The 15,099-nt window shown below is 44.3% G+C and overlaps 1 protein-coding gene across 3 annotated transcripts in view; it reads right to left on the reverse strand.

Moving 5' to 3' along the window:
* Positions 1-617: 617 nt before the first annotated feature.
* The window catches only part of FLNB (filamin B), a gene marked incomplete at its 5' end in the record, with an annotated part of 70,876 nt that continues 56,394 nt past the window's right edge, over positions 618-15,099 (reverse strand). For 2 of the 3 annotated variants that reach the window (XM_080625808.1, XM_080625807.1), the window contains 14 exons: positions 618-2,306; positions 3,000-3,203; positions 4,155-4,373; positions 6,795-6,971; positions 7,986-8,118; positions 9,958-10,073; positions 10,164-10,301; positions 10,729-10,995; positions 11,546-11,668; positions 11,977-12,129; positions 12,652-12,855; positions 13,232-13,390; positions 13,544-13,717; positions 14,184-14,312. In XM_080625808.1, coding sequence (XP_080481934.1) covers positions 2,119-2,306; positions 3,000-3,203; positions 4,155-4,373; positions 6,795-6,971; positions 7,986-8,118; positions 9,958-10,073; positions 10,164-10,301; positions 10,729-10,995; positions 11,546-11,668; positions 11,977-12,129; positions 12,652-12,855; positions 13,232-13,390; positions 13,544-13,717; positions 14,184-14,312 — 2,384 coding nt within the window. In that variant the 3' untranslated portion in view covers positions 618-2,118. The remainder of the gene's footprint in view (positions 2,307-2,999; positions 3,204-4,154; positions 4,374-6,794; positions 6,972-7,985; positions 8,119-9,957; positions 10,074-10,163; positions 10,302-10,728; positions 10,996-11,545; positions 11,669-11,976; positions 12,130-12,651; positions 12,856-13,231; positions 13,391-13,543; positions 13,718-14,183; positions 14,313-15,099) is intronic. The other variant, XM_080625809.1, reaches the window with a different exon arrangement.

Genomic DNA, 15,099 nt, shown 5'->3' on the forward strand with positions numbered 1-15,099 from the left:
CTTCACAGATAACTCCCATTAACTTCAGCTCATGATTAGACCAAGGTGCCAAGCAGTAACAGGCAAGAGGCAGCCAGACAAGACCAGGGTTATTGGGAATTAGGAATTACAGAGGGACGAGGCTCTCAAGTTCTAATCAACCCAACAGCTGTATCCAGTTTTTTTGGGTTTGTTTTGTTTAACAACATGAAGCAGGAGGTTCAGGCTGACATAGCACACAGCTAATGGAACACAGTTAACTATAAAAAGGAAATAATCTGATAAACCCGAGGCAGGGGAGCCTTTGGCAACCGCTGTGTTTCAGGTTTCAGCAGGGCTTCCAGCGGGACCATGTTTGGGAAAACATCTGCTGGTTTCCAGGGCCCTGTGCCGGAGCCAGCCAGCTCCAGGTACAGCATCCTGCTGGGAAACACCTTCTGCAAACAACCACAGGGAGCCTGAGGGGCTGGTGAGTGCCAGCAGTGCCCCAGGATCAGACTGATAGCAGGTTATGCCCAGCTACCTGCACAGCTCACAGGCATGGGGTTATTTGGGCTGCCTGAAGCTGCTGCTTGCTGTAGTTTGAGCATTACTGACTACATATGAAAAGAATCCAATGTTGGTTTTAACATGCACATTTTAATGAAGCAAACATTTAATGAAGCAAACATTTCTATTTAATAAGTTATAAGATACAATTTTACAATCCTGCGTTTTATTCCAGTTTATTTTGTTTTTACTTCCTAGTTTACAATGTAGTGAGCATTTCACATTAAGGCACAAAAAAAGCACAGTAAAAAAACCCAACTTTCTTTTATTTTCCCAATGACTGTGCTGGAGAGTAGTGCATCCACACATGACTACAGAACAGTAAGCATGAACTTCTCCCTAGGGTCAGACAGTGACATTTCAACAGGTTCTTAACAAATCCTACCTTCTCCTAATTGCAGAGTTAAAGCTCGGTTGGAGAGTTTACTAAAGCCCCAGCAGCTGACAGCAATTCAGATACGGACACTGGAAGTAGCATGGAGTAATCCAGGACAGACAGACAAGTTAATAAGGAAGTTTTCTTTCCTCATCCCTCAGCCTTGTGTGGCATAAGGGGGATTTTAGAGAGATGAGCGTGCTTCAGGCATGTCCTTGGACTGAGATACAATAAAATGACTTGCACCAAAGGTGAGTTTGTTGACTGGTATTGCTGTGATTAGTAAATTCGTACACCCACCCACCCTCCTGCCCCATACCCAACTACAGATTTAGGGTCCCATCCCCAGGCTGGCTTCTTTGCACCATCTCAGCTACTTGCCTGGCCCGCAGCCTCCAGGGCCTTATTTAACCCAGCCAATCCAGGAGTTGTTCTTAAAATAAATCAAAGAGTGTGGGAAGTTAGCTGCGAAGTCACAGAAATCTCAGCAGAATCCCAAGCTAATTAAAAACCGCATCATGGCCAACAAGCTACCTGTCTAGATTTACAAAGCATACAAAGTTTAGAAAGGCTGAAAGCTTCCAGGAAGTCTTTTTCAGTCTGCTTTTGGTTTGCTATAAAAGATAAACTTTTCCTAAATGTAAACCATTAGCAAAGCATTTTCAGAAACATTTTAAATTTGAGTGGTAAAGCCACTTTTAGTAGCTTTTTATCGTGTTAAGCGTTAAAATTGATCAAGTATACAAAGGCACCCATTATAGTACCAGTTTTACCTCATTTCTTTACAGAAAAGAATTTGAACTGGGGACAGCCCAAGTCATATTCCATAACTAAAATGTAAAGTCTCCAGTCAAATAAAATCAGTAGTTAAGATATCCAATTACAAAGACAAATTCCAGTTTTCGATTAACATCTAAAGTCTTTAACATCCGCAAGGGAAATTAGTGTCTAGTTATCCACAATTCTCCAAACATTAACAGTGACCCGGACAGTACTGCCAAAGTACAATTTGAGGAGGACATTAAATAGATTGACATTAGGCTGGTAAGTAGGATAGAAGTGAAATGCTTGTAAAAAGATGAAGTTACAGAGTTTACATCTGACTGCATTGAAATGTGAGCCGTGTGTATCTAGATACCGCATTTTGCAACAGGACTGCACCCAGTATAACTCTACATCTGAACTGCAAAGATCGATTCTGACGCCCAGCAAGTTTAAGGAACAGTAACATGGAAGGGACTCCCAGGGATGTGCTCATCACCCCACTTCACTGCCAGAACATAGTCACCCCTTTCTTTGACGACATACGTTACGTTGTACTGATGGCTGCCCAAATGCTTGATGGATACCTCTTCACATGGTATTGTAGGTCCGTGGACGCCAACTAACAACATATTTGAACCTACAGCAAAATAACAGACTGTTAGCATTGCTAAGCCTAAATAAACAAGCACAGTTGTACCATAATTTATTAGCCCCATAACACAAGGATTTTGTTGTTTTAATTCACAGAGTGGCAGTCTGAGGTATGGCTAATATAATTTGGTATAAGAAGAAATTTCATTTATAAAAGCCTTCAACCTCATAGAGGCAAGGGTTCATTTGTGCATTTTGCAAGACCTGAGAGGCTACCACTAACTAACTAGAGCACAGGAGACATTAACAGTGCTCGTGAAAATGAGCAGGCACTGTTGGTCAAGTACTTGGTTAGAAGTTAATAGCAGAGACCAGTGAACACGGCTGGTCTGTAATCCTACCACTGCAATGCTCCCAGAGGATAATGAGCCGCGCTCAAGGCTGACGGGAACATCTTGCATCACATGCTACAATGCACCACAAGGGCTGCTCAAGTTCGGCAACCTGTTTGTTTTCACGCCATAGCCCTGTGGTTTCTTTCAGGTGCTCTTGGCTCAGATAAAGCCATGTGGAAAGGAATTGGCATCTTTACAGCCTCTATATCAGCACTGATTTGGTGAGCACCATGTAGCATTTAGAGTTTTTCTTTAGAACCAGATCATCTTCTTGAGCTCTGAATTTTAACTCTGCAAATTGATTTAGGTAAACAGAAAGTCCCACCTGGTTCCTACACCCATACCTGCTTTGCTGCAGTCCACAGAGAAGGAGCTTTTCTGACCCACAAAAGCCTTTGAGAGTCCTGCTCCCCGAGAAACCACTTTGCTAGCATCCGAGGTGGATTTAGGAATGGCACTATAGCAAGTTTCAGTTGATGACCTTGTAACTGACTCTACTAGAATGGAAGAAGTTTCATTAGCACTTCCTGGGCTAACCAGTCGCTGTCCTGGAAATAGAAAAGGTTTCAGATAATCAGATTCAACCCATCTGAAAGGCATTTACAAGGAGGTTTCAAAACCCTCCTAATGACTAGCATGCATTCTGCATCCAAAATGCATTTTTGGAGAGGAGCAATTTCCCTCTTGGATTTTTAAGCCGACATCTTCAAGCAATACTGGCAACAACCCCATTCCAGAGCCCTCGAGTGGTTAAAGGACCACAGGAACTTTGAGATGTATTAAGCAAAGCTGACTGCTTAAGAAGAGTTAATTGTGCTCCAGTCACCAAATGCCAAAAATGACTCGAGTTGGCAGAAAAGCAGGTGCAATTTTGCAACAACCCATTTTGAAAGCAGAGCATGTCCCAGCCCAGAGAGGTACAGACCCTGCCATCCACTCCCAAGAACATCACTGTGTCACAGGCACCAGAAGAGGGCTCACTAGCTCAGGGGCAGCAGTAGAGGTGAACTCCAGTCTGTGCTTAAACACAGCACTGAAGAGAGAAAGAGCTTCCTAAACCAGCCTTCCTCACATCATCTAAAAGCCTCTCAGACATTACTGACCTTTGCTTAGGTGCCACCTGCACCAAAATGAGATCAAGAGGGACATCACTTATGCTACAGGTAACCAGGGTTCAGGCTTGGGGGGGGGGGGGAAGGGGTAAATAAGTCATATTTTCCTGCTACCAATGCAACATCCTAGCACTAGGTCAGGATTTCATATTCCCCCATGCAATGTTTACAGCACTCCCCTGAGTCAAGCTGGCAAGCTCTGTGGCTAATGCTCCTGTAGCCTCTCCTGAGATCCCTCACCTAGGCTTTGGAGATGATGGGGAGAAGTGTTTCTCTTCTCATGCTTTTGGGCATCTAGACCTGAATGCCTCACTATCTCAGAGGGACATGTTCGCTCAATGACACAAACTACTTCAGGCACACAGTAAACACTGGTTAGCTTTTTACCTGTAACCTTTGCCTTGAAGGGGCTGCCCACTATGTGGTTAGGTCCACCATATTTAACTCCAATTAAATAGTTTCCTGGAGCCATGGGTGTGTACATGACTTTGTAACCTTCTGGAGTTTCCTGGCAGTCCATTTTCACCTTTGATGGCCCTTCAATTGTAACAGAGAGGGTACCTGGACCAGCCTTGGTCGTGTTAATGAAAAACTCCGACTGCAATCCTAGAAAGACGTAGCACAGTAAGACACACTCTTCCTCGCACCCAAAGTTACACAAGCAGCCTCAGTTATTACATAGGGACGGGTAGCTCGGTACAAGACAAGGCTACACATAGGGAGGGACAGCACACACACACCCCCAGCATCCTCACATGGGGGCTCTGCACCCCAGCAGCCTCCCCACCGGCACTCAGCTCCCTCCTCCACTCCTGTTATGTGACTGTGTGGGAGAATGGGTCATGAGAGCCCTTCAGGGACAAAATGGAAGTAATTTGGAATCAAAAGACTGGCTTGCAGAGAAAACTCTGAGAACAAGAGCTTTTCTGCTGGGTGTTGGAGCCTGCGCCAACACAGACAGCCTCCTGCAAGGCTAAGCTTGGGAAAACTCAGAGCCATCTCACTGCCTGGACTGTAAATCAGCAGTGAAGAGCCCACAAGAAAGCAAAAGAGACAAGGGACAGGAGATCTCCTGGAGGAGACGGGTGTTTGAACTGCTTGGCAGCAGCACTCCAAGCAGTTTGTGGAAACAAAAGCTTGTTTAATTACAGCATCTGGTTAACACAGCTGAATTATTGCTCCTAATACTAAGCCAATGACACAATGCCAGCAACACAAGAAAAAATTAAGCAAGACTTTCAGCCCCCAAATAATTTACTGTCTAACTCTGGCCTCAAATATTTACGATCTTTGGGCTGTTGTATGAGACACTGCTGAGGAGGAATAAGTGCTCGAGCTCAGTCAAAACCAGGATGGTTATGGGAAAGTTCAAGCATGCAACTGAAGCATGCAGGCATGGTGGTGAACTAGGCAGAAGTTTCTAGCCTCTCCTCCACACAAGAGGCTGCTGTGTCACAATGCTGAAAGAACCCAGCTCCCACAGACGATTGTACCATCTTCCAGGGCTTTAGCAGTAAATCTCACTGGTGCTGCCTGTGAGGCAACATGCGCTGCTCAACCAGAGGAAGATTAATTTCCAAAGCCAGCAAGCTTCATACAGCTTCTCACTGAAGACTTCTTGCTCCAAAGTCACTGCTCTCTCCCTGTGCCCCAGATGAAGGCTGACTTTGTTGGAGGCTGCAGACGTGCACCCCTCCTGGGGGGACGTTTCAGGTGCTCAGCCACTGGCTATTGAAACCTCTACACTAGATCATTGTTTAGAAACTGCAGCTCAGCAGCTCCCAGGGCACTGAGCTTTTGGCAGCCGCCAGGATTCAACAAGGGGGCACACAGTAACTTTGCTGGAGTTAAAGTCTATTTAGATTAAAAACAAACAACCCCGACCGTTTTTATAGATGAAGAAAAATTGCCCTGTCCCTGATGCATCAGTGGCTAGTATTAATGAGTGCTTTTGTTTCCACCTATTAAAGCAGCACAGGCTATAATATCTTTATTTTTACACAGTATAGCTGCCTGTTTCCAAAACCAGCTGCTTGGTTTCTCCAGAACAGCAGAAGCTTTGACTAAAGAACTGCAGTAGTTATTTTTTTTCCCCCAGGGAAGCAAAAAGGTATGAAATGGGATCCACAAAAGACATCAATAGGTAGCGTAAGAGGAACAAGCTATATCACCGTGCCTATCAAAAGGTAAAACACTATCAGTTTTACTCTGCTGTTACTTGTGTGTGGCTTAATAGAGCACACAACTAAATAAACCTAAGTGCACATCCTGGAATGTTTTCATAATTTCTTACTAAGGCAGTAAATCATATCAATAACTAAAAAAACCCCCCAAACCCTAAACCCTACATTCTTGAGTTGAGAACTATCAGACGGGGCAGCCACAGCACACAAGTGTCAGGTTTCCAAGAAGAGTCAGCATTCACACTGCATCTGAAGCACGTGTAGCACACTACAAACAGAACAATACACCACACTCCCTGGAGTTTACACATCAAATTACATTTACCTTGAAACTCCTTAGAGATGCAAGCACTGAAGAAAAGCTAACTGGGTACAGCCTTGCACCCATTTAAGTAACAGGGGTATGCAAGTTAAACAAGACTCCTTCAGCTAGACAGCCAACTCAGTATCTGCATTCACAAAAGCCTCCAGCCTTTGTTGTTCATGTTCATGCGTGGAAGGGAGCCAGAGCACCTTGGGAGCACTTACATGGAGCTAAGCTAACCAGCAGAGTCATAGCCCAGCTGCTAACCAGTTCAAGTGAACTCATGCTGTAGTTCCTGGTTTACAGAGGTTTTAAGTCTGTTATGTCTCAGTATAACCTGCAGACTTGCCAATTGATGGTTATAAGACTTGAGAAGCATGCAAGAAAGCAAAATTAGCCTATGCCCAAGGTCAGCAGAGAATGTGTGTTAGTTCAGCTGCCTTAGCAGGGAAAGTCATGTACATGCTTAGGAACAGGTTCTGCCTCTCTCAACATCCCAGAGCCAACAGGTCTGTATCAGAGCTGTAAAAGCAGGGTTACCTGTGGTACCGCTCTCCAGGCCGGCCCCATATGCCGTGACGAGCGCAGGGTTGCCCGCCTGCCCAGGCTCCCCGACGCGCACTTTGAAAGGGCTGCCCACAACGTGGCTCCCATTGAACTTCACATCGATTGAGTGGATGCCATTCTCATGGGGGATGAATCGAACAGCGTACTTATCTGCAAGAGAGGATATAGCAGAGAGAACAATAAAAGAGCAATTAAACCAGTGCAGGGCTGGGCAGCAACCCAAGCAAGGCTTCTGTAGTGCTTTGACATATTTTGCTCTCACCTTAAGACAACTCAGCAACACAAGCTGCTAAGCTCATACTTAAGTAGCAAAACATTGTATTTATCACAAGAGGTGTCACGGGTTGCATTTTCACCTTGTCTACCAGGACCTGATCTCAGCTGTCATCTAGTCCGCAGGGTAAGTTTTAGTGTTATTTGCCTCACATGTGCACTAAACATGACAGCTTAATCACAGCCCAACCTGTCAGCGGGCAAGAGAGCAGCACAGAGAAGCAAAGCAGCTGGTAAGAGAAGGCCAAATCTTACCAGCGGCTTCTCTGACTCCACAGACACCACACCTTTATTTAATAAAGTCATTTAGCAATTTGCTGATATTTAACATATTTGATTGCTTGCTAACCCAGAGAAGGGACTGATCTTCCCCAGCCAGACAGCTGCTGTCCATAGTACAGACCATCAATCATTCAGGCTTCAAGAGAAAAAGAAAAGCTCATTGCTGAAATCGGTGCTGAGCTTTCTGTAGTGTTTGCTTATATTCTGCTTCCTTGGCCTTTCATATGAAGGAGTGCAAGTTAAAAATAAACTATTAGTCAAAGATGGAAGCATAGCCTTGAAAAATTAACTTCTTCCCTGGCTGAATTCAACAACCACATCATATTTCATCTAAGATTAATATCACCGTACCTTCGCTGGCAAGCCAAGACTTAAATATCTGTATCTCACACAAGTTAGCTCCTGAAATGACTGAGGCGTATCTAGGAAAAGCATAGACATAACCCTGACCAATCAACTCTTGACAGCAAGAGGTCATCCTCCAAGCCAGGTGCTCGTCCCTTGGGTACACTGTTTGCAAGCCAAAGGGATTGAACTCCCTCGCTATGGGGCATGAGCGTGTTTTGGAGGTCACCCAGTTTGCTTCAACCAATGTAAAGCCGTGCTCACCTGGCTCCAGCTCGGACACATGGCACTCTTCTACAGCTCCGGAGGGGCTGTGGACTTTGGCATCGATCTTGCCTTTTGCCCCATTCAGCCTTATAGCAAAGGATGCCGGCTGATTAACTTTTAATCCAGACTCCTGAGAATGCAACAGTCAGATTATCAAATCTAAACTTCTCGTTTCAGACAGCACAAGATTTGTGGCAGGGAAATAACCACTTTGGCACAGTTTTTCTTTTTTTTTTTTTTTCAGTTTCAACAAAAGGTGTCAAGCTGTGACTTGTCTCTACTCTCAGATCAGAAGTGCTCTCTCTCTCAGGGGGTGGCTGACTCAGCAGTCACCCATGTGGGCTAGGCTGATTTTTCCCATGGTAACACACTAGTATGGGAAGCCAACAACTCTGCCAAATCAGGCAGAGGCAGGTTTAGGACACTAATCACTCGTTATCACTGAAGTCAGCCTGCGGTATTCAGGCACTTGATTTAAAGGATGTTTAAGCTATAGCTCCATTTTTCAGCCTGTTCATTCATTCCAGATTCATTCAGGGGAAAACCTCCGATAATTCAGTTGTCTGAAAGAGTAATACACATGTTTATATTTGCCACAAGAGGCTGCATTTAGAACGCCACCACAAGACTTCTTAACATAAGAAAGCAATTTAAATCATGAAACCAGATGTTGCTGTGTTTCAGGCCATCGGCAGAAGGCAAGGCAGCTCAGCATCCGTGCTGCAGCAGTCCTCAACCAGAGCAGCCCTTGCAGCTATCCAGCAATAATATTTTATACTTAACATACTTTACCTGATTTTGTTTTCAACTAAATCCTGAAGAGGGAAATAAATGCGACTGAGTAGAACTGAGGTACAATATATAAAGCAAGTCCCTAATGCGGGTTTAGCAAAAGCTGATGCTGCCCACTGCGCTCTGTTACTGAATACTCAGCTTTATCTGCCTCTCCAGGACTCAATTGAAGTAAGTATTCCTGTCAAAGAGTCTTTAAATGAAACACAAGAGAAACATCAATACCACAGTGACTAATTAACGCCCTTGTAACTCCTGGTTAGAAGAGATACTATCAGATCAGACTGCCATGATTCATTTACACAGCCATGGTGGAGGAGTCCTGCAGCCCAGACAAACTCCTGGGGACCACAGCTGGGATATATCAAAAAATCCACCACAACTGAAGTACTAATTGGTTATCCCCCTTGATGAGAACTGAGGCTCTGTATATTTAGACACAGATTCTCAGTCTCACATCCAAGTTTCTGGCTTTGAAGATTTAAGTCAGGCCTTTAATGTCACTTGTATTCTAATGTATGTAGCCACACACATACCAAAATGATACGGTGAGGTTAAGGTGAGGTTAACAGATGAGCCCAGACCAACTACAAAGCTGTGATTCACTCTCAGATTCACTACTGTTCATGAATCATCAGAGCTGCGACTGTGGTTGCATGACCTCAGCCAGCGCAAATCTGTGCTCTGAGCTCATGGTGGGGCCCCCTCCATCTGCCCACTCAAATGCTCCAGCAAGGCTGCAGCTACGTCCCAACCACACAGCCCTGCACTGATTCGCCTGTGGAAACCCTGCTCCTCATTCAATGTGCCAATCAAGTAACTCAGTATCAGCACAATCACATTCATGTTTCAGTTCTCCCCTGGCTAATGTGGGTGGAAGACAAGTTTTACATCCTCCAGTGCTCTTTCTAGAGCCTCTTATTCCTAATTCCCAAGTATTACACACAGTTGAGCCTTCTGCCTTCATATTTTGGCTAGCTAGTGCTGGGCCAACTCTACCAGCCCATTACCAAGGGGCCAGCTGCCAAAAATCTCTCTCTGGCTGCAGGCTAAGTTTCAAAACAAGCACCAGCCAAGGCAAGGCTATTATTACGAAGGGTCAGCCATTTTGGTCTTGGAGAACAAGGACGAAATCAGTCTGTGTGGTAAGTTTTGGAGATGTTTCCTTATGTCTCACCTGAAGGCTAGTGACAGTGAGCCTACGAGCATCATCAGATGGGGCGATGACAGGAACCAGGTAGGGGCTTTCAGGAATGTGTTCATCATTGAACTTTATGGACACTTCATAGTTGCCTGCAGGGAGAAAAGAAACAGGGAGTGTCCTTAGTTTCTTTGAAAGTAGCATTCAGTGTTATTTCAGCATGACTTGGTCTTGGTATGTACCTGGTTCTTGAACTATGTATGACACACCACAAGATCCATCTTTATGGTCCTCAAAGGCAATTTCGGCTTTACTTGGGCCTTCTACAGCAATAGATAGTCCTCCAGCTCCAGCTTCCCGTGTCCATATACTGAACTCAGCTGTGGGAACACACAAGAGCACACATAAGAGTCAGTTTGCTGCTTCTGGGCTGCAGCTCCATCCTAACAGACCATGCAGCATTCCATACTTAAGTGTATGAGGAAAGGTACCTCATCCCATCATCCTGGGTGATAACACTTAGCAGTTTCTCCAAGAGGCTCCTATTAGCCTTGAATTAGCCTATCTGCCCATATAACACACCTTACAACCCCAAGCTCATCCTGTGAGAGCAGTTTCCAAAACACGGATTTCCAGACTCTATCCACATGATGCAGCAGTATCATTTCTCCCTGTCCTGGGGTGAACCTACAGTGTTACAGTAACCTCTGCTTAAGCTTTCAGAGGACAGGTCAACCGAAACCAAAGCACTGTGCTGCAGACCTGCACATGGTGGGTACTGAACCCTAGCGCAAGCAGAAGACTTACCTGGGACACCCGTCTCTCCACGCTCCAGCCCTGGGCCTCCAGCTCTCACTTTATGGGCTCCTCCCTCACCCAGCGGTCCCACCGTGAACTGGAAGGGGCTGCCCGGCACCGGCTGCCCTCTGTATTTGACATCCACAGTGTGGACTCCCATTTCTTGTGGCACAAAGCGGACGCAATAGGTGTTTTTGTCAGCTTCTACAATTTCAGCATCAAAGTTTCTCCCAGAGGGACTAGTTACCTGGGCTGTCATATCCCCACAATCAATTTCTAACAAGAGAATAAAAAAAACGCAGATTGGAAAGTGACAAATGTTTTCAGTGTTTTGTTTTTGGAAGTAGGACCTTAGCTCACACAGTACAAATGATGGAAGAGGCACGTAGGTGCTAGATTGTATGCTGTGTGCAGCTGAGCAGCAAGCTTGGCCAGTTAGCAGGTGTTACGGAGGCAGGTGAAGAGACTGCCTAAGCCAGCTAAGACTGGCCTACATCATTTACATTTGACACACAGCAGTACAAACACTTATCAGCCAGCAAGATGATCTTAAAACCCTGGAAACAGGGTGAGCTGTGCAACCCATTCTCCAGCCTCCTGTACACAGAATAGATTAAGGCCTCCCTGATACTTATTTCTCTATATGCTAATAAAGTTTATGTTAATTTTTACCCATTCAGAGAGACCACTCTACCAGGATCTCTTTCCTCAACTATCTTTATATGAGGATGTCTTAAGAACACTGAAGTCCCTATTTCTATTGCTTCAGGTACACCCAAGCTATACAAGTGTAAGTTATGGTTATGAGGATGACAACATTGGTTACCTGGAATTTTTAGGTTCAGATCACATATGCTTCCTACTGTTGCAACAGAGGGAGCCCGTCTTGTTCGTGTGATGCTCTCCTTAACTCTTCCTTCACCACTTATCTTCACAGTAAATGGGCTGCCTGTAAGTACCACAGCAAGTCATTCATCCTCTGCTCATTACACACTGCATCAAGGGGAGGAGTGAAAGCTTCCTCTGAATTGTAGTGGATCATGAGGGAAGTTTTAGAGCCAGTTAGCAGTCAGGTCCAAGTGATATACACCCATGTTACAGAACTTGGATTGCTGCTGCTTGTCGAAGGTACTGGTAGGACCTTCTTGAATCTTTGGGACTCATGCTCCAAGCCAGATCCCACAGCCCACCAGTGCACTGGCCAGCTAGGTAAGGCTTTTGTCTACTAACCAAAATGTTCCCAACATTTCTGCTTACCTGGAATATGTTCATCTGCAAATTTAGTGGACACAATGTACACACCAGGTACAGTTGGAAAATAGGATACTTTGCAAGTCCCATCCTCTAGGTCTTCAGTTTGGATATCTACCTTGCTGGGTCCTTCAACTGCCAGTGAGATCCCACCATAACCTACAATACAGCTAAGTTAGCCTCAGATTTCCATAGTGCTATTATAAATTTAACGTAAAATAGTCCAAACCCATAGCAGTAGCTAGCCAGCAGATTTGCATCACAGTGGGCATATGGGAGCTGCATGATACCATAATGACATTTTCATAGTCCTTAGTGCATATTCAAAGTACAGCATGCATTCAGCACCTAAAATGCTCTGACCACATCTCTTTAATTTAATTAATGTTGTAAAGTTAGCTTGAAAGACTGTGGCCAAGGCTCCACATTAAATCAAAATATCTTCCTTATTTCCTTGTTGCTGTACACAATGACACTAGAACAAGCACCATCAAACGAAAGAAAAGCTTCATCAGTGTCTCAGTGACAGTGCCTTGGCTGTAACAGAAGACATCAGCCAAGACAACACAAAGCATTTTAGAAGTTAACAGCAATGCCTGTAGTTAATAACAAACAATAATGACCGTGCATGCTTAACACATCTCTCATAGCATCTGACAGTCCCTTTGTGATGGAACTAACCTGCATCTCTTGTGTCTACAATGAAGTCACACATTTCAAAGGTTCGTCCTTCTACCAAGCCACGTCCAAAAACTCTTGCTCGTCTGGCATCTCCTATCTCAGACTGGACCACCATGATTGTTACAGGGCTGTTTGGTACATGACTCCCATTTTTCTTGATGCTAACCAGATGTTCTCCCACTTCTCGTGGAATGAATGAGATTCCTGCAATGCAGAGAGATGTGACAAACTTACTCACTTTTTGTGCATTTATACTTGATTCAAATGCCTTAATCACACCAAGAAGTGAAATACTGAAAGAGCACCCTCTTTATACAAGTTGACATATTGCTCTCAATTGGGCCACAAAGCCATTCACATATGCTGACAAAAAGTACTTTAATCACAACCTGCAAGCCAACACAAGAGGACATTTTTCATACTCTTCTGTCTTTGGCCAATGGTACCAAACAACTTCAACCACTTAGTTTGACAATGCTCTTCCAGGAAGGAGCAGGGAAGTGAGTCATTTTACGTAGCAAAGCAAACTGGAGTAGATGCTACTATACTACCTTCTCAGGTCACGACTGTCAGAGCTTACCAATGTGGTTATTGGGTAGCCTCTTCAGAAGACAAGGCTCATCACGACCTGATGGGGCTTTAATGGTGGCTGTCAGGAGACTGAGATCAGTCTCATTGATGTCCAACAAAAAGTCGGCAGCAGAACCAAGCTTAACCTGGGACCGTCTTCTGTTATCATCTGAATACATAAAGAGAAATGAGTCAGAAATTATCACAAAGTTAAGTGCAGAACAAGACAGGGGACTTCACGTTTCAGCCACAAACCAGGTCCTTCATGCTATCAGAGGTTAATTTTCATTATGAAGTGCTTCTAGAAGTCTAAACTTCATACCTGTGATCTTGGCCGTGAACGGACTGCCTGGGATGTGTTTGTCATTGTACTTGACCAGGATGCTGTAGTTCCCAGGTAGAGTAGGCAGGTACGTGACTGTGCATGTCCCATCTTTGTTATCAATGCAGCTGATCTCTGCTTTTGAAGGTCCTTCAATAGCCAAGTCCAGCCCACCTAGGAAACAAGGAGAACAGCACTTCTGTACATTTTTGTGTACACCAAGTCCAAAGACTTGGTCCAAGGAGGAAGATCCAGTGCTTGGTACTGAAAATGCAGCTTAGATGCATGTTTTCAAAGAAAAGCAGTAAAAGGAGCTCAAGCCAATCCACTAAGACCAAAGCTCTATTTAGTCTGCAAGATTTACGTAACATTGAGTCAACATCCACTATATCTAAGCTGCCTTCAGTTTATTTTTAATTTAACTTACCATTTGTACCCTGTACTGCAGGGTACATCTACTACTCCCCGGAAGAAGTAGTAGAACAGTTTTTACTGCAAGTTACAACCTGATATTTGCACAAGTCATCTGCATCACACCTGAGATTTACAGTTGGACAGACTAACACAAGTTAAGGCTGATGCACCTAACTTTCAAGAAGCTCCTAGTTTAGGGTAGGATGACTTTAAAGAACAGACTTACCCTCTCCTGCATCTTCTGTAACAATGGTGAAAGTTGCTGGTTTATTTGCAACCCCATAAATGAGGCCAGGCCCATAAGCAGACACACTGCCACTGTTTGGATAATTCACATAGAACTGCAGAGGGCTCTCTACAGGAAAAGGAAAAAGGGAAGGTGGTGGGAACAAAAAAAGAAGAAGGATGAGTGGCCTGGACTGCAAGAACAAAACAGACATTGAACTGCTCTAGCCCAACAGGATCTTATGCTTACTGACACTCATGTCCCCACTACTTAATATTTCAAGAACCTTTATGTGACTATAATGTATTAAAAAAACTGAATAAGTCTCCCCTTTTAATTTCCAAAAGATACTTCTCCACAATTTGTTCCACATTCACTCATGACAAAGTAAGTGCTACTCATATTACCAGAGATAAGCTTCAATGATGCTGTAAAGGGTCCTATTCATTGCAAGTTTATTTTTAGCACATTAAATCAGAACATGACTCAGAAGCAGCCTTTCAGTTCAGGCACAGATCCTGAATTTTAGTAGCTCAGAATTAGGAACTAGCACAGCACATTGTCAGACTCAATGAACCTGAACTAGCAAATTTGAAGGGTATCCAAAACCATATTTGTCAGCCTCAGATTAGCTGAGCTGATGCACAAGAACAAAAAGTACAGTCACCAACAGCCAACAGTGGTTTCAAAAAAAGGCACAGATAGCTCTTAAGGCCAAAGCTAGATTTTGCAGCTGAGAGAGTAGCAAGTTTGATTCATGACAGTCTTCAAGAAGGAAACATTACAGCACATCATCCTGTCCAGGTGCAGGGTGATGGTCTTACTGAACCAATATATCCAACAGCTTCGTACTTGTGGAGGTGCTATACCCATACAATGTGCTGAAGATACTGAAGTAGCACCATGCATCAAAGTT

The sequence above is a fragment of the Psittacula echo genome (assembly GCF_963264785.1).
Source record: "Psittacula echo genome assembly, chromosome: 9".
Lineage (NCBI taxonomy): Eukaryota > Metazoa > Chordata > Aves > Psittaciformes > Psittacidae > Psittacula > Psittacula echo.